Source organism: Tribolium madens, unplaced genomic scaffold (genome assembly GCF_015345945.1).
Source record: "Tribolium madens isolate multiple individuals breed KSU strain unplaced genomic scaffold, Tmad_KSU_1.1 Scaffold_19;HRSCAF=116;Tcas5.2_LG9, whole genome shotgun sequence".
Lineage (NCBI taxonomy): Eukaryota > Metazoa > Arthropoda > Insecta > Coleoptera > Tenebrionidae > Tribolium > Tribolium madens.
In genome coordinates this window covers 2,855,244-2,875,082 of record NW_025400983.1, presented here as the reverse complement: position 1 = coordinate 2,875,082, position 19,839 = coordinate 2,855,244, and the positions used below count along the sequence as shown (strand labels likewise).

General features: G+C 31.5%; 2 protein-coding genes across 4 annotated transcripts in view; one reads left to right on the top strand and one right to left on the bottom strand.

The window, feature by feature from the left end:
* The first annotated feature begins 95 nt into the window (after window positions 1-95).
* LOC123015705 (dedicator of cytokinesis protein 3) overlaps window positions 96-19,839 on the top strand; it is a 32,843-nt gene continuing 13,099 nt past the window's right edge. For all 3 annotated transcript variants that reach the window (XM_044415584.1, XM_044415585.1, XM_044415583.1), the window contains exons 1-5: window positions 96-223; window positions 3,689-3,966; window positions 6,567-6,715; window positions 14,902-15,022; window positions 17,415-18,366. In XM_044415584.1, the coding sequence (XP_044271519.1) occupies window positions 187-223; window positions 3,689-3,966; window positions 6,567-6,715; window positions 14,902-15,022; window positions 17,415-18,366 (1,537 nt within the window). In that variant the 5' untranslated portion in view covers window positions 96-186. The remainder of the gene's footprint in view (window positions 224-3,688; window positions 3,967-6,566; window positions 6,716-14,901; window positions 15,023-17,414; window positions 18,367-19,839) is intronic.
* Window positions 6,732-14,415, bottom strand: LOC123015706 (innexin inx3). Its single transcript, XM_044415586.1, has 5 exons — window positions 14,257-14,415; window positions 10,269-10,441; window positions 9,798-10,222; window positions 7,214-7,609; window positions 6,732-7,019 (listed from the first exon to the last, which is right to left on the bottom strand). The coding sequence occupies exons 2-5, from the start codon at window positions 10,429-10,431 to the stop codon at window positions 6,828-6,830; spliced, it is 1,176 nt and encodes a 391-aa protein (XP_044271521.1). The 5' UTR covers window positions 10,432-10,441; window positions 14,257-14,415; the 3' UTR covers window positions 6,732-6,827.

Below are 19,839 nucleotides of genomic sequence, written 5' to 3'. Positions count from 1 at the left end.
AGACGTCTGCAATACCGGCGTGGCCTTGAGCGTGGCGCCATCTCGGCGCGAGTAGCTCTGCTACGGGCTTCCCCCATATCTTTAAATTTTGACAACCCAAACAATGGCCGTAGTACAGTGGAGTAGTGCTATTGATTAAAATGTGTGCGTGTTGTTAAAATGTGATTGTGATAAAAATCGTGCAAAATGTGGATTCCAACAAAAACGAAAAAATACGGCGTCGGTGAGTATCAATCCTCGAATTTCCATTGTGATAATTGTCAAAATCATTCACGCCAATTATCAATTTGCGATTAATCGAAATTCGCGCAAAGTCAGCTCGTTTGGTTGCACGGGAAGTGCAGCGAAACGTTGCACCTTTGCGGCCCTAGGGCCGCAATTCTCGAAGAAATTTTCGAACGGCTGTACTTCGAGTCCCGACTTCCGGTGCACTTCTTCGGATCTCAACACTTTACGCTTCCTCTGTGGTCATGTCTGGAATGTATAATTAGAAGACGTAAAAATAGGCGCTTGAATCGAACAATTGCGAAATGAAGGGTTTTTTGGGCTCACCCTGTATACACACATCCGGACATTAAGCATAATCAAATTGTCGCTTTGTCGGATGTTTTAACGTCATTAACACATGTGTCTTGATTCAAAAGGAAGTGCACTTACAAAAAATTCGTTTAAGTTGGTACCATTGGGTGTACAATGGAATTATTTCAAGCTAATTGGTATTCTTATTATAAAATAAATTGTCAAGGAATTTATTTAAATTGTTATTGTTAATAAGTTGGCTGCGAAACGGGTTTATTGCAATTTTCTAGAAAGAAAACATATAGTTGCTTTCATTAAGATTGTCTGGTTTCCAAAAAAGTATAGGATTTTCCCAAATCAAGATATAATTTTTATTTCTTCTTAAACTTTACATGGGAATTTATAAGGTTGGTGAAACTGGCACTCTAATACTTGGTTAAGTTGGTATAATGGAAATTGTGTCAGTTTGTTGCAATTTTTTATGAATTGTATTCATTTGAAAAACATACAGTTGCTTTCATTAAATCTGTCTGGTTTCCAAAAAAGTAAAGGATGTTCCCAAATCAGGACATTTATTTCTTCTTAAAATTTACATAGGAATTTATAAGGTTGGCAAAACTGACTCTAATACTTTTACTGTGATTTTTTCATGTCACGTGACCTCTGTAAAAGAGTTTTACGTGAAACACTTGATTATGCAGTAGATCTGTCTAGTCAAGTCAGTTTATTGCATTTTTTTACGAATTGTACTGTACTGAAAAACATACAGTTGCTTTCATTAAGATTGTCTGGTTTCCAAAAAAGTATAGAATTTTTCCAAATCAGGACATAATTTTTATTTCTTCTTAAAATTTACATGGGAATTTGTAAGGTTGGCAAAACTCACACACATAATGGAAATTGTGTGTAGGACTTACAATGGAATTATTTCAAGCCAATTAGTATTCTTATTATAAAATAAATTGCCAAGGAGTTCATTTAAATTTTTATTGTTTATAAAGTTGGCTGTGAAACAGGTTTATTGCAATTTTTTATGAATTTTATCGAACTGGAGAACCTACAGTTGCTTTTATTACGATTTGTCAAAAAAGTATAGGATTTTTCCTTATCGGGACATAATTTTTTTTAAGTTCACTTTGGAGTTATAAGATTGTCAAAACTGACTCTTTTTTCTTCGATTTTTTTCGTGTCACGTGACTTCTCTAAAATAGTTTTACACGAAACAATTGATTAGACAGTAGATCTGTCTAGTCAAGTCAGTTTTTTATTAATTTTATTGATCTGAAAAACATACAGTGGCTTTCATTAAGATTGTCTGGTTTCCAAAAAAGTATAGCATTTTCCGAAATTAGGACATAATTTTTATTTCTTCTGAAAATTTACATGAGATTTATAAGGTTGCATATCTGACTCACTTAAACTTTTATCTGCGATTATCAAGTCACGTGACCTCTGTAAAACAATAGAAAGACAGTAGCAGTGTTGTCAAGTCTGGTGAAATTTCACCATATCTGGTGACTTTTGTGCCAGTCTGCTGATTTGGTGAAAACTTTTTTTAGATTTTGATTGCAGTTACAGCAGAAAGTTTATTTTTTTTAGTCGAGTGTTTTTTTAATTATTGATATTGCAATTAAGATCAAAAATGATGATACTGTTTTTTGCATTTTCCACGTTTTTAGATACAAACTCAATTATGGTGCTGAACTTTCTTAAAAACAAATCTAAAAATTAGTTACGAAAATACTTTTTTAAGAGATTCCACCCAACAGAGTTAAAAAATCATTAAATTTGGTCGAAAAGTACATTATTTTGGCCTTTCTCGGAGCGTTTTAAGACGTTTTTTAGCCCTAAAAGGCACAATTTAGTTAAAAACAAACCGAAAATGTACCAAATTTGGCCAAAAATTGTGTTATTTTTTCCATTTCTAAAGTGTTTAAGCACGTTTTTGGAATAAAAACAATGTTTTTTGAAAAATTTTGTTAAAACTGACTAAAAATTTAAGAAATTTCATTGAAATTTGTATTATTTTGGCTTGTTTCGCTCCACTTAGTTCGTTTTTGAACCAGGGACTTTTTTGTCAAAACAAGCCTAACAATTACAAATAGAAATTCAAATTAATATTATGTCGTTTGTTTTATGGGATTTAGCTCGTTTTTGAATAAAATTTTGTCAAAAAATAATAATAAAAACTCAAAATTTGGTCGAAAACAGTGTTACTTTACCTTTTTGAAGTCTTTAATAACGTTTTTAAACAAAAACACAAAATCAAATTATTATTTTTGCCTTTTTCAAGTCTATTAGCGTGTTTTTCGGTGAAAACTTAAATATTTCGTGGAAGTTCATTAAAAACAACCCTAAAAATTACAGAATTAGACCAAAAACAGTGTAATTTTTGCTTTTTTCGATGGTTTAAGTACGTTTTGAGCAGGTTTGCGTAAGATTTATGCAAAAAACGTAAACCCTAGTCAGTGTTAGAAATTTTAAATCATAAATCTTGTAAAAACAGGTGTAAATTTGGCAAACTTTTTTAGCCCAGATCTTTAAAAAAAATTTTTAGTTTGGCAACACTGGACAAGTCAGGTCAGGTCAATACCGGTTGGCAAAACTGCACTTTTTTCCAACTATTGGCGCATTTTTGCCCATGTTTATTTCCTGTCGACCTTGACCATAATTAAGCGTCTTCACTTTTGACCAAGGTCATTAGTGCACTATCAATTGTTTTTAGATAATTAATGTTTAGAGAGAAACAAAATAGTCGTTAAACATGCTTATCCTTATCTCTGACAGTTAATTGAAATAATGTGGAATCATAAAATTTAATAAAAGTAATGAAAGCCGTGAAGTGTGACAATGGCAACATCCGTTTTATGTCAGATTTATGCTCATTCGAGATAATTGCTAAAGTTGGTAGCACTGCTTTGTTTTTGTCAAATTGGCAACACCGATTAAAACGTCACTAGTCAGTGGTCTTAATTCCTGATAATAATGAATATAATTGCTGATAGTGTTGGAAAATTTTTAAATTATGTCAGGAAAACACCTTTCATAGCTTGCTTTATAATGTCGCTATTATTATCTTTACGTCAAACAGTGAATTATCGCACCTTTTGAAATTACTCATAGTGACACAACTATGATAACATAATGATTAGAGTATTATTTTTTTTAGCTATTTACAACTGGAAGGGGGATACCCGTTTCGGGCTCCCTCTGGAAATCGGCGAAACCGTTCAAATCCTCGAGGAATCCCAAGGCTGGTATCGTGGTTTTTCCACGAAAAATCGCTCAATTAAGGGCATTTTCCCGCAAAGTTACATCCACTTGAAGCCGTGCAAAGTCGACAATGAGGGCTTGTTTGAGAGCGTCGTCCCGCTCGAGGATCCCGTCGTTAGGGAAGTCACCCTCGTGCTGCGGGAGTGGGGCGATATTTGGAAGAAGCTATACGTGGTAGGGGACAATTTGGGTCAAGTTAAACACAAGATGAATAAAAGTTAGGAGCGAGTGCGGCGATTGAACAATTGTCAATCGCCGGTTAACAAACGAACTGGGATTTGAGTCATTTGATTTTTCTAAACTTACACTAGAAAAAGTAGTCCAAAAAGTAATAATAATAATCATTATTAGTGTAAGGTTATAAGATTGGCAATATTTTTTCATGTCACATGACCCCTGTAAAAGAGTTTTACACGAAACGATTGATTAGGCAATAGATGTGTCTAGTCAGGTCAATTATTACACCCTCTATTAAGAGTATGATAAAAGAGCAGTTATTAGTGACTCACCCTGTATCTACTATACCATGATTTTAATAGTTGTGCAGAAATTTTAAGAGGTGATAGTCGAGAATAAAATATCAGAAAATAACTAAACTTGACTTATTCGAATCTTTATAGTTTCTGAAATATAGAGGGTTGTAATTGACAAAATATTTAAATTTGGTGGGCAGTATTCCACCAACAAAAATGGTAAATAAATATGAATTCTGATGTTATTTCTGCAAAATCTATGCAAAAACTATGTTAAAAGTAGCAAAAACAACGACAGAAAAATGTKAAAAAAAATTCTAATTAACATGTCGGAAACTATAGATATAGCAATAAGGCAAGTTGAGTTTTTTTTTTGACTTCTTTGGACCTGCACTACCATTTTTTTAAATTTCTGCACAACTATTAAAATCACCATGTATACACAATAAAAAATTTTAAATGACAATTTTTTGACATTTGAGTAATTTTTTGTAATGTTTTATTGGACAGTAGTTAATTAATTTATTTCAAAGTTATACCAGAAAAGTTTATTCGAGTCACTCTGTACATGTAAAGAAATATATTTTTTACGAAAAATCTCCTGTATTGATATTTCTTCAAATTAAATTGAAAAAAAATAATAGAAAACGAGATACTGTACTTACACAGTATAACAAAAAAAGACATTTAATTTTTTACTTGTCATTCAAAATTTTTAGTTCACTCTGTATATTCAAATAAGATTAATTTTTTGAACACATATAATTGACTTTAATTTCTTTAAAAATAAAAGATATTAGATTTTTTTTTTCTACTTCGGCACATTAATGGAATTAATGGATGGAACAGTCACTAGTGACTCACCCTGTACTGTATACACTATAAAATTTTATTTTCAGYATTTATATGACGTTAAAATAATTTTAGAATGAGGCCTCAAARTTGAATTTTGTCACAAATTGCAAGGAAAAAGTAAACAAATGTTCTATAACTAGCAATAAGTCTCCCTGTATACATATACAAGGTAACTTATTACATATTTAAAAATATGTAATTTTTGAAACTTAAGTAAGTTTTTGTTAGGTTGAATGGAACATTTGATACAAATTAATTAATTTACTAAGTTTTTTTTTTAAGTTTATTTGAGTCACCCTCTATATATATATATTTTTGTTGAAAAATCCCTATCAAACTGCTTTTTGGCCTCTTAGACAATTTTTTTTATTACTTAAAATAAACAAATTATGAAACTGTAAATTTTACCAAAAATTAACTTGTTGCGTTTTTTTGCATCTGAGTGTAGTTTATTTTTTAATGTTAATTAATTGTTAATTCAAACTAAAAAATCATCGGATTTATATTTTTTAATTTTCATTAAGTTTGCTCCAAATTGCAGAAAGAACAATTGTGTTACCCTGTATACAGGGTGTTAAAAAAAGATTGTAAAATATTTAAGGAGGTAATGTTATAAACCAAAATAAAAAAAAAGTCTTAACAAACATGGGTCAAAGTAACAATTTTTGAATTTTTACTAGAAGCTTCTCTTTTTTTGTTTGAACAGATTGCAAATAAATGTTTCAGAAAACGAATAATTTTCGATATTACTTTATTGATTTTATTTTCAGCTAAAATTTATTGTAAAATTAATTTAACTTCTTCTTTATCAGTACGTTAATTTTTTTCTGTTTTTTTTCTTTTAGTATAACATTTTTTTTTTGAAATTATGCCAACAATGCTTTAGGCTAAGTTCTAGTGAAATAATCAAAAGGACCATTTTTTCCCGTGTTTTATACATTTTTAAAAATTTTTTGCTTATACATGTTTTACACTTTTATACAGGGTGTTAAAAAAATTGTAAAATATTTCAAAAGATAATAGTATGAACAAAAACAAACAAAAAGTCTTATTAAACAGAAGTCCAAAAAGTAACGCTTTCGGAGATGCCAAAGATTTTTTTTTTGAAACATTTAATCAAAAGAGAAGCTTCTGGTAATAATTCTAAAAATTTATTATTAATGTCTACAAAACCCTTACTTTGTGGATCTATGTTTATTAAGACTTTTTTGTGTGTTTTGGTCCTCACTATTACCTCCTGAAATATTTTTCAATCTTTTTTTAACATCCTGTATACAGAACTGTTTTTATGATTCACCCTGTATATTCAAAAATGCTTTTGATTCTCCCTCTATGCAACTCAAAAAAACCCATTTTCATTTCATTTCGAGAAATTATATTTTCATAACTTTTCTTCATCTTGCAAATTGTCGAGGTGAGTTTTCTCCAATTTCCTCCATTTTCCAGCAACGTGAGCATTACAAGTTCGAAACAGTGGGAAAAGTTATGCGCGACCTCCTCGAATGGCGTCGCCAATTAGTTTCCGGCACTTTAACCCAAGACCAAACTCGGGAATTGAAAATGAAAATCATCGCCAAAATCGATTGGGGTAACAAGTAAGTAAAAATTCTCTCCCAATACGAGACTTATATTAAAAAAAAAATTGAAGCGAACCTTAATTAAATAATCACAAAAGTAAAATGAAAAAAAAATGCGCGAAGAGATCGTTCACGTTTCAGTCTCTTTTCCGTATTTCTCGATTTCGGGGTAAATGGGGCTCATTTCCAAGGTGCTAGGGGCCGAGGGCAGGTTGCAATTCGAGCCGAAGTTCAAGCGGCGGACAAACTCGTCCAAAATCTCGCCAAAGACCATCAAATTCATGTTCTGGCCCAATAAGTGCAGCAGCAAAAAGTCCCCAACCTTAAAAAAATATACAGGGTGTTTTTCTAACATTGCGAAAAATTGCAACCACGTATTCTACATCGAAAAACAACACTAGTTTGTCGAATAAACAATAGTCCTAAAAGGCTTCGTTACGGATCTACAGGGTGATACTGATATAGCCCTTTTTAGTTTTACGTTATTTTTCGATGTAATTTTCGCAAAAAACTTACTTGAGTCTTTCTTATGATTGTGTCGACGGCGTTGGGGGCCCCAAAGCGGAACCTCCGTTTCAGAATCATTTCTCTCGTGCTCGGCAATAGCACAACCGCCGCGGAATAGACGATCGCCAGGCCGGACAACACGGCGAGAATAATGAACCAGAACCAGAGGAAAATGTAGATTTTCTCGTTCAAAATGTTCAAGGCGAGGACGCAGAGAGCGTCGTGTTTTTGTATTGTACCAGAAGCACCAAATTTGTGGAAGGTGCATTTGGTCACGCGCGGGAAAACGGCCACCATTGGGTCAGTTCGGTTCTCTTGGTTCATGTTCGAAAAATTGATGACGTCGGTACCATAGTTCAGAAACGCGCCGCCCAAAAATCGATCCGTCATGAAGATGTTCACCATCTGGAACCAAAACAGATCAATTGGGTCAATTGGCAATTGGCGTGATACATTTTATACATTTAAAAAATTAAACAGCTTTAATAAATAGGAGTTTCAGTTTTTCTTTGATAAAAATAATGATAATAAAACATGTAATAAAAAAAAGATTTAAATTAGTTTGAATTTTTTGAAAAAAGAAAATACTCCTTTTTTTCTCTACATTTTTCGTAGAAATTCTATTTGTTGTCGCATTAGAAAAAAGTCGTTTGACATTTCAACCAAATTGGCATAATTTTTCACCGAACTGAATGCCATTGAAAAAAAACAACGGAGCTAAAATTTCTCGTAATATGATAAATTTTGTATATTTTAAAAAAATTAACAACTCTCAATGGGAGTTTAATTTTTTCTTGAGAAAAACATAATAAAACAATTCTAAATGGGATATGAAATTTTCTTTGATAAAAACAAAAAAAAGATTTATAACATTATAGAAAAAATTGTTCTCTACATTTTCCATAAAAATTCAGTTTGAATATCACACTTCAAAAAATTGACATAATTTTTCATCGTACTGAATGCCATTCAAAAAAAAAACAGAACGGAGTTAAAAAAAAATAAACCGTTCAAGATTTTAGTTTTAATTTTTCTTAGAAAAAAAAGTAAACAAAAACAATTATAGCAAAAGAAAGTATTTAAATAAATTTAAAATGTTTTGAAAAAAAAATAAAATACTCAATTTTTTCTCTATATTTGCCATAAAAAAGTGATAAATTTTGTATATTTAAAACATTAAGTAGGAGTTTCAATTTTTCTTTGATAAATAATAATAATAAAAATAAAAAAAGATCTAAACAAGTTTTATGAAAAGAAAAGGAAATACTGAGGGATATACTAATTTTTTTCTTTACATTTCCCATAAAATTCAGTCTAAATGTCACATTTGAAAAAAGTTGTTTGACATTTCAATGAAATTGGCATAATTTTTCAATGTTGAATATCATCGAAAAAAGAAAACGAAACGATGTTAAAAAAATAAACAGTTCTAAATGGGAGTTTCAAATTTTCTTTGAAAAAAAAATAAAAACAATATAATTACAAAAAAGAAAATTTAAATAAATTAAAAAAAGGAAGTACTCATTTTTTTTCTATATTTGCCATACAAATGTGATAATGTAATAAATGTATATTTAAAAAAATAAACGACTACATGGGAATTCGAAATTTTTTGGCAAATAATGATAATAAAAACAAAAAAAAGAAGATTTAAAGAAGTTTTTTGAAATGAAAGGGAAATACTAATTTTTTTCCTTCACATTTGCCATAAAATTCAGTGAGAATGAAAAAAGTCGTTGACGTTTCAACGAACTGAATACCAATGAAAAAAAAACAGCGAAATTACAATTTTTGAAAATGTGATAAATTTTGTATACCGAATGCCATTAAAAAAACAGAGCAGCGTTAAAAATAACAGTTCTTAATGGAGTTTCAATTAAAAAAAATAAAATAAAAAAAACAAAAAACGAATATTTTGTTGAATTTAAAATCTTTCGAAAAAAAAAAAAAGGAAATTTTCATTTGGTTCTCTATATTTGCCATAAAAACGTAATAAGGTTTGTATACATATTTAAAAAAAATTAACGGCTCTAAATGGGAGATTCTATTTTTCTTTGACAAGTAATATTAAAAATAACAGATAAAAAAAGTTTAAATTATTTCGGAAAGAAAGGAAAATACTGTCACATTTGAAAAAAGTTATTCGACACTACTTCAAATTTGTCAAAATATGACAATTTTGTATATTTAAAAATATAAACAGCTCTTAATGGGAGTTTACATTTTTCTTTGTTAAAAAAATTATAATAAAAACAAAAAAAAATAGTTTTAACTAAAATTATTTTTTTTGAAAAAAACGGATATACTCGTACTCATTTTTTATACACATTTGCCACAAAAATGTGATAAATCTCGTATTTTCTAACAAATAAACAACTCTAAATGGGAGCTGATTTTTCTTTAATAAAAAAATTAAAATAAAAACAAAAAAATATTTATATATTTTTGAAAAAAATGGAATCACTCATATTTTTCTCTACATTTGTCATAAAAGTTAAATAAAAATATGATAGATTTTGTAAATTAAAAAAATAGCACCAAATAGGAGTTTCAACTTTTCTTTAATAAATAAAAAAGTAAAAAGGGTAATTACCACGTTGATGAAATTGAGGGCCTCGCAGACGAAGTACCCGAAGGCGTAGGTGTTATGCATATGCATCGTCTCGACCAAATATTGCACAAGTCGCGATTGTCTCCTCTCCCTCTCCTCCTTGGCCCCCACAAGGGCCCCCCTCATACCCTCCGAAATCATCCGGATCTTGTCATTTTCCCACATTTTCCAAATCCAGTGCGGCATGTAGAACAATACTCCTTGGAAAAACAGTACGAAGGGTACCCATTGGTAGTAGCTATGGTACCGTTTCTCCTGGTTGTCGTTCCCCAAGCCCGGATGGGCGACTTCCGAGCCGATGTATTTGCCCTGTTCGTGGGGGAGCGTGAAGGTGTAGGTGATCCAGCAGTAGGTGTTGATCACGTGGCCGGGGACCCCGCGGTCGTTGATGCACTGGATGGGGTACCCTGGAATTTGAGGGTAAAAAAGGGGAAATTTGAGCGGGGGAAGTACCGATGAGGTTGTTGGCTGTTACGATGATGCAACAGACGAAGAGGATGGCGGAGGTGACCCGGTAGTGGGCTCGGAAGACCATGTTGTCGATCATGGCCTTGTCGATGAGGTAGCGGACTTTGATGAAGCCCGCCACGGCCGACACCATGCCGAAGACGCTCATCTTGGAAGGTCTATAAAAAATTAAAAAATTATAAATAAAAAAAATAACATGAAAAAAGAACTAAAAGGGGTTTTGGAGGACCTAGCATAGAAATATTTTAAAAAAATGTAAAAAACATACTTGAAAAAAGAGTTACAATTCCGCCATTTTTAGTCAACACGAAATCAATCAAAAGCTCTGGTGAGATTAGAAGAGTCGCCATTTTTGAGGTCATTTTAATGAAAAGAGACAAGACGTACTATCCACATGATAAAGTGAGAGGGAGAGAGAGTGTGTTGAATAGTTATTTTTTTCTGTATCTTTATCGCTGTTTTGCATATTTGATATTGCAATTTTCTAAAGGCTTGAAATTTGAATTTTTCTTTATTACAGCTTCTTTTTAAATTTGAATCTATAAAATTAAAAAATATATTTTTAAAAAAAGAGCTAAAACGATTTAAAACGGGTTGCAAATCTGTCAAAACGCGGGAAATTTGAATTGTTTTGACTTTTTTAACGATAACATGGCGAAATCGATCAAAAACTCAGATGAGATTATAATAGTCGCCATTTTTGCGGCCATTTTGATGAAAAAGAGACAAGTCGTACTAGCTACATAATAAAGTGAGAGAGAGTGTGTTGAACAGTTACTTTTTTCTGTATCTTTATCCCTGTTTTGCATATTTGATATTGCAATTTTCTAAAGGTTTGAAATTTGAATTTTTCTTTATTACAGCTTCTTTTTAAATTAATCTCTATAAAATTAAAAAATATATTTCAAAAAAAAAAAACTAAAACGATTTAAAACGGGTTGCAAATCCGCCATTTTTAATCAAAAAGCGTTTTAGAGGATGTAGATAGAAATAATGTAAAAAAACACATCAAAAAAGAGTTACAATTTCGCCACGTTTAGTCAAAACGCGGGAAAGTTGAATTGTTTTCACTTTTTCGACGACAACATTGCGAAATCAAGTGTTCAAAAACTCTAAATTTGATGAGATTACAATAGTCGCCATTTTTGCGGCCATTTTGATAAAAAAAGAGACAAGTCATACTATCTACATGATAAAGTGAGAGAGAGAGTGCGTTGAATAGTTACTTTTTTCTGTATCTTTATCCCTGTTTTCCATATTTGATATTGCAATTTACTAAAGGCTTGAAATTTGAATTTTTCTTTATTACAGCTTCTTTCTAAATTTGAATCTATGAAATTAAAAAATATACTTTTAAAAAAAGAGCTAAAACGATTTAAAACGGGTTGCAAATCCGCCATTTTTAATCAAAAAGCATTTTGGAGGAATATTTTTACAAATGTAAAAAAAGTGTTATTCCGCCATTTTTAGTCAAAACGCGATTTTTGGGCGACAACATTGCGAAATCAACTGTTTAAAAACTCTAAATCTGATGAGATCACCACTGTTTTTGCGACCATTTTAATGAAAAAAGAAACAATATCTACAATTATACATGATCAAGTGAGAGAGAATGTGTTGAACAGTTTTTTTTTATGTTTTGTATATCTAGTTTTGCAATTTAGAATTCAAAACGTAGGGAAATTTGATTTTTTTTATCACAGATTTTTTTTCAAATTTGAATCTACGAGAAAGATATAAAAAAGTATAGGTATTTAATAAAAAAGAGCTGCAAAACGAGTTGCAAATTTGACATTTTTAATGAAAAAGTAAATTGGGAGAATCTAGCATTGAAATATTTTAAAAAATGCAAAAAACATACATACGTGAAAAAAAAAGTTGCAATTCCGACAATTTTAGAGAAAACGCGGGAAATTTGAATTGTTCTGATTTTTTCGGCGATAACATTACAAAATCAAGCGTTGAAAAACTCTTAATCTCATGAGATTAGAATAGTCGCCATTTTTGCGGCCATTTTGATGGAAAAAGAGACAACATGATTTTTATCTGCAGGATAAAGTGAGAGAAAATGTGTTAAACAGTTATTTTTTTCTGCATATTTTGTATATTTGATATTGCAATTTTGAATTCAAAAATCGTTAAATTTTTCTTTTTTTAATACTGGTTTTTTTTTCAAATTTGAATAAAGTGAAAAAGAGAATGTCTTAAACTATGAGCTATAGATTCGCTTTTTTCTATGTTTTGTTATTTAAAGATAACTATCTTTGTCTATAAAAACACGTCAACAAAAAAAAAACACGAAAATGAAAGATAAAAAACAAAAAATTAGGTTAGAGTCTGATGTATATGTATATTTTGGTGAGACTTTGTGTATTCGCCATTTTGAGGACGAAAGAGCGGTAAATTTGAACTATCAAAATGGCGGAGTTTTGATGAATAACTTCTGTCTTTAAAAACACGTCTAAGCAATAAAAAACGAAGATGAAAGACAAAAAAAAAACAAAAAATTGGATAAGAGTCTGTATGTTCGCCATTTTGAGGACGAATTATCGGAAAATTTGAATTAATAAAATGGAGGAGTTTTGATGAACAACTTCTGATTATTTTTATCTTTAGAAAAAAAAAACGAAAATGGAAGATAAAAAAAACAAAAAAGAAGGTGAGAACCCTCTGTATATTCGCCATTTTGTGGACGAAAGAGCGGGAAATTTGAATTATTAAAATGGCGGAGTTTTGATGAATACTTCTGACACTTTCTATCTCCCATAAAGCAGTTTTTCTTGCTTTCTTCTCAACAAAAAAATAATGTTTCTTGTAAAGATTCGTTTTTTTATTGTTTTTATCTTTTTTTTATTGAAGCGACAATTTAAATATTGTCTTATTCTTTTCAATACGTAAACAGAAAACAGTTTTTTTTTCCTTTTTTTTCAACAAAATATGAATAAAAAGGCAGCCTTTATCTTTGACGACTTTGAAAAAGAAGACCAAACGAATGAAAAAAATTAATGATCACGTGATTAATGGCACGTGGTCAGTCTCCGATAGTAAAACAACAGAAATAACCATTTAGATAACTTTTTTTTTTATTTGAAACTAGAGTAATTGTAATCACAAACTACCGATTATCTCTATCCAGTTTTCCACAAATTGCGAAAATATCTCAAATTTCGAGATAAAATCACACACTTGCTGAACATCATCTCAAATGTCACAGTTTACTTATCATTTATTTATTTACTACAACTACAACAAAAATGATAAGACGTTGAAATAATGGTAATTTTGAAGTGATGTTGATTATAATTTAATCCCTATAAATAAGGTCATTGTTACGTTTGTGGGCTCAAAATGAATGATAAATGTAGGATGTGAGTAAGCAAATGGCGTGAAAAATCGCACGGAAACACGTGTTTTACCACAATTTCAATTAAAATTCTACACGAATTTGAATTTCCCCATGCACTTTTTATAACTCGGCCATAAAACGATAAAAGCGAGACAAAACCGGGCTCATTTCCTCATCTTATGACCCTCCTAAGCTATTTGTTTGATAAACGACTTTTTTCATTGCGACCACATGTGACAACAATGTTGTTCCAGCCTTGGGTATTGAATAAACCATGAAATTTTGCAAAATCAAGCAGCTACGATATCAAAACTGCTGTCCGGCGTGGACTTTTCACCGTAATTGGAATTAATCGCGACTTAAACAATTGCTCAACTGCTTACGTATCACAAAATCGAACGATTTTTAGACATTTGTGGGGTTTTTTCACGCTTTTTGGGCCCCAAGCCCAAGCACCTGACCCAAAGCTGGTTTTTCTCCTTTGTCCCAAGTGGAATTAATTGGGACTAATTTTAATTCGCAATTAGGCGAATTGGGCCAAAACCAGTTTTGGAATCATGAATTGACGCTAATTAACTCTAATTACGTGTAATTAAACGTAATTAAGCGCGATTAAAGCGTATTTACCTTTCGTGTTAGTTTGTTATTGGACGATAATTGGCACTTGGGCGATTTTGGTCACTTTTCACGGTTTTGTCACTAGTTTGGTGTCATTTTTTGGGGTCGGGAGCCTTTTCCCCGACGGTACGATCTCAACTGGTCGCTTGTATTCTTCGTGTCATGAAATAATCACCAAGAGGGGGGTCCCCTATCCTTTTCTAACTCACACAAATCTGTATCTTTCATCCTTCAAAGCCTGGAGCTTTGTTCACAAGATGAAGAATGCATGCAGGTCTAGCACTGCATGCCCCAGACCAGTGGCGGCGGTCACTAAAATCCGGGGGCGAAGGGGCGAAACGCACTACCAACTTAAAAAAAAACACTAAAATATGTTTAATTCTTTGATTTTCCGGGCCTCGGATTCGCATTGCCCAAAATGGCGTTGCAGCAACACCTGGCGGTACAGTCGGACCAAAAGTGTCTAGTGCCCGGAGGCTCCGGACTCTCGGCTACTTGATTTCTAGTAGCAATGCGTTTTTAATTGCACATTTTCGGGTCTAATTGTGGCTCCGGGTTAGGGGATTTGTGAATGGGATGTCATTGTTGGCCTTGAGAGGCCGATGACCGTAGATGGTACCATGGTACCATGACTCATGGTTCGCTTGGTTACAGGAAACTGGGACTGGATTTGGTGCCCAGACAAGGGGCGCAAATGATCGATCCGGATTCGATGTCGGTGGTAGAATTGTACCATTTTCATGTCTCGAGTGCGGAGAATTCGCAGGGACTTTCGGTAGGTGGGAATTCGGGGAATGAACGGGATTGGGAAAGTGGGGTCTTGGTAACGAGAAACCGCAACGTGACGGAAATGCTTGAGAAATGTGGTGAAATGTTGACAGAATACAAGAAACCTTGGATTTTTTTAATGCATTTGAGAAAATTTTATTCAATAAATATACACGAAAATGACAAATTTTTACTTAAAAACGATTTTTTTCTTACTTTCTCAAAAACATTTACTTTAGTTAAAAAAATTATTAATTACAAAACATGTTAAATTTAATAAACCTTGTTTTTTTGGCGAAAATTATTAAAAAAAACTAGAATACTTATATGAAAATAGAAATTTTCACTCGGAAACGCAGAATTCTTAAATTAACTAATTATTTCTAACTATGATTTTGATTCAATTGTTTTTTTTTTTGGTTTTATTAGTATTAATTGTGATTTTGGAGTATTAAAAAATAAGTGCGCTTATCTATTTCAAAGTACTCTTTTTCCGCCATGTTGTTCCTAACATAGGGCGCGAAATTCAAATTTGACAAATAATAGCAAAGATTTTTACGTAGCTGTAGCAGTATAAATAAATTCTCATTTTTGATGCTTTAGGGACTTGAGATATCATAGGGGTGTCAAAATTTTTGAAATAGGTTAAAAGGGGGTATCGAAAAACGCAAAAGACCTCTTTTTGTGAAAAACTATAGAATTTTGTTGTTGAAAGTAGCAAGAAATTTCAGCCAAAATAGTTAGAGTACTTTTTTTTAAATATACTATTTTCAACTTAATTTGCTAATTTTTGGGCCCATTTGGGTGAAATTTTACTTGAAAAAGACAAAAACAATGTTGTTTTCGACCCTTAATTTAGCTATTTTGTGAAAAAAATTAGTTTTTATTTATTTAATTTAATTAAAGAATTTATTACAAAACATAATAACAATTTAATAATTCTTGTTTTTTGACTATTTAAAAAAATAAATTGAAAATATTTTTGTTCTGTAGTTTTATAGTTACGAAACAGATACTATTTTTATTCGAATTTTGCTATTGGATGACGCAGAATTCTCAAATTAATTAGTGATTAAAAAAAATAATAATTTGTACGCTTGTCTGTTTGAAAGTACTACTTATCCGTCATGTTGACTCTAAAATAGGGCGGGAAATTTAAATTTGACAAGTAATTATTAAAAATGTTTACGTTAACTTTTAGTAGTTTAGAAATTTTGTCATTTTTCATGCTTCAGTGATTCTAAGTACCATGAATGTGTCAAAATTTTTGAAATAAGTCACTACTTTGCTATATAGTGATCAAACAAAAGTGAAATTTGAATTTGGAAGTTTTTTATTGGACATTTATTTTAACCAATTTTTTTGGTTAAAAATATTCTGTTATTATTAGATGTAACTTTATGCACACGTAACAATGATTATTTACAATGTACAACTTGTAACTTTTTAAGTAGTGACGTTTTTGCAGGCATACGTTGTCACGAATCATATATGGATATGACTGAAGTTTCATTTAGATCAATAACGTCATTCTTGTCTATTTTTATTGACATTTGTATATAGTTATTACTAAATATACACGAAAATAAGAATTTTTTTCTTAAAAACTGTTTTTTCTTACATTTTAAGAATGTTGATCCGAATTGCAAAATTCTCAAATAAAATAGTTATTTTTTATTTTAACTTAATTTTAGTAATTAATTATAAAACAAAAAAATGAGAACATTTTTGTGTGTAGTTACGAAACAGATATTATTTTAACTTTAATTTTGCTTATGGAACACGCAGAACTCTCAAATTCTTTCTTTCTTTTAGTAGTTTTAAGAGTATTAATTATCATTTTGGGGCATTTTGTGAAATTCAAATTTAACAAGTAATTATCAAAGATTTTTACGTTACCTTCTAGCAGTTATAAAACTTTGTCATTTTTGATGTATCAAAATTTTTGAAATAGCCCGCTATTCCAAGATAAGCGGGAAATTTGAATTTTTAGATGTAATTTTATGCACACCCAATTATGATTATTGACAACGTATACCTGTCTTGAATTTGAATTTGGAAGTTTTTATTGGTCATTTAATCAATTTATTGGCGAAAAAATTCAGTTATCATTAAATGTAACTTTACGCGCATCCAACTATGGTTATTGACAACATATAAGTTGCAACTTTTTAACATTAACAACTAACTAATGACGTTTTTGGTAGTATACATTGTCATGGACACAACTAAGGTTATATTTATGTCACTTGTGTCATTCTTGTCTGTTTTGAGTATAGTTATTGACAACATATTACCCCACATTTTTCAAAAATTGAATTTTTTGGAGAAAGAAAACGAATCAAACTGTTGATTCCCCGAAATTCTCTTTTTCTCGATTTCGGTGACACCCCTTTTAGGCGCGCGGCACCATCAAGAAAAAGGAGCCGAAGAAGACCCTCACCCACCACTTGTACTTCTGCATGCGCGACTTCGGCCACCACATCGGCGAAGACACCGAAATCTACTTCTCCCTCTACGACGCCTCCAAACAGCGCTACATCAGCGAACGTTTCCTAGTCAAAATCTCCAAAGAGGGTTTCTCGAATTACGTGGAAAAACTCCACTCAAATTGTACGGTTTTCACCGACTTGGGAAACTCCGACTTGAGTCGCGACATCTACCTCGTGGCTCACGTGATGCGAATCGGGAAAATGATCTATTCGGACAACAAAAAGACCGAGAAAAACGCCATTTTGCAACAACAGGTGTTCAAAAGACCCCATGGGGTCGCCGTGCACAACCTGGGGGAGTACCTCATGCCCAAAGAGGGCGACTCCGAGGAGAAGGAGCTCAACATGAAGGTGTACCAAGGCGAGGAGAAGGATTTCCACCAATTGCACGAGTTTATTATAAGACAGTCGGGGAAGTACAACTCGCTTGCGTGTGCCCCCAATTATGGGATTCTCACCTCGGTGAAGATGCTCCACGGGGGGCTCAATCATATCAAGGAGGAGAACGCAATGTTGTTTAAGAATGTTAGTTTGACGAGCAAATTGGGGTTCCCCGATGTGATTATGCCGGGGGATGTCAGGAATGATTTGTATTTGATTCTGGAGAAGGGGGAGTTTGAAAGGGGGGGTAAATCGACGGGGAAAAATATCGAAGTGACGATTGTGGTTCTTGATAGTGAGAAAAATGTTATCAAGAATTGTCTTTGGGGGGCCTCGGGGCAAGATGGGGCTTCGGAGTATAATTCTATGATTATTTATCATCATAATTCGCCAGCTTGGGCCGAAAATGTGAGGTTGACGCTACCGATTGATAAGTTTGCGGGGGCGCATGTGAGGCTGGAGTACAGGCATTGCTCAAGTAAGTCTCCTTTTTTATTTTTTTTTACAATTTTTTGATTAAATTTTCCGTGAAGAAATTATCAATATTAATTTCCCTAGTGCACGAGACTAAATTAGAACCAATTCGGCATGAACAAATTTACAAAAACAATATTTTCGTTATGAAAAAATAAAAAAATTGTCAAAAAACAAAACAAATTTCTGAGATATTTTAAATCTGATTGGATGAATCCCAGAAACTTGAAAGATTTTGTTGGGTGAAATTTTGTGGGGGAAGTAGTCTCAAAAATTGAAACTTTTTGTTGTGTGAATGTATGAAAAAAGTCTCAAGAATTTTTAAAATAATAATTTCTTTGAATTTTGAGGAAAAATCGGAATATTTTAGAGATTTTTTCACAAAGTTTTGAAAAACCTAAAGATATTTTGGGAATTTCAGAAACTTCCGAAATTTAAGGTAAATTTTTTGAGGTTGTTAAAAATTGTCATAATTTTCTAACTTAGAATCGGAAACTTGAAATTTCTGAGAATTTCAGGATACCTTAGGTATGTTGTATTGTGGGATTACAAGAAACTATAGGAATTTAGTATTACTTCTCAGAATCTTGAGCTTCTGTTAATATTTTAGGGTACTCTAAACTGGTAATTCCAAGAAACCGCAGGAGTCTAATAAATCTTAAGAATTTTGAATGTTTTTAGAATTTCCATTTTTTCCAGAAATATTTATTTAAATCCCAAAATTTCTCAAAATTTTGATATAAACAGTCGGGGTGTTTTAGACATTAAAAAATGAGTATCATGAGAATCCTAGAGATTCTGAAAAACCTAAAAAATGTTGGGAATTTCCAAAATATTTGGAACTCAAAAGTTTGGATTGTTATAATTTTTGGGCACGAAAAAATATGTCTTTTTAAATTAAAAATTCTTGATTAGAGTTTTAGCAATTTCAGTATTTTGAAGAATCTTCAAAATTACAAATATTTACCATTTTTTTAACGATTGAAGTTAAGGTTTTCAAGATCTTTAGCAAAATACAAAGAATTACTTAAAAAATCTTAATTCTATATAATTACATACTCAAATTGCTTAAGTTGTAAAGATTCTAAGAAACCGTAGGAATCTAATGATCTTTAAAATTTTGAACGTTTTTTGACTTTGAATTTTTAGAAGCATTTAATCTCGATTGCACAATAATTATAGAAATCTTAACAAATTTGGAGTTAGAAGAGTTTTGAGGTTTTTTGGAATACTATTAAGAATTCTAAGAATCTAGAATTTATTTGAATTTGCTAAACAAACGGGATGTTTTAGAGATTACTAAAAAATTGTGAATCATGAGAATTTTTTAAAAAAATTTAAATATTTGAAATTCAAAATTGTTTAAGTTAGAAGTAAAGTAACAAACTCCTTGAAGATTTTTATGAATTGTGTCAATTTTTGTAACTAATCTTGGAAATAAATATGTGGCACGAGAAAATAAGTGTTTTTGTAAAAA

Bases quoted from the DNA above. Each gene is read 5' to 3' on its own strand.
- LOC123015706 (XM_044415586.1), bottom strand. From the start codon at position 10,431: ATGAGCGTCTTCGGCATGGTGTCGGCCGTGGCGGGCTTCATCAAAGTC. The intron at 7,610-9,797 runs GTAATTACCCTT...TTTTGGTTCCAG, and splicing joins CCCTCAATTTCATCAACGTG to ATGGTGAACATCTTCATGAC. The intron at 7,020-7,213 runs GTAAGTTTTTTG...TATTTTTTTAAG, and splicing joins CAATCATAAGAAAGACTCAA to GTTGGGGACTTTTTGCTGCT.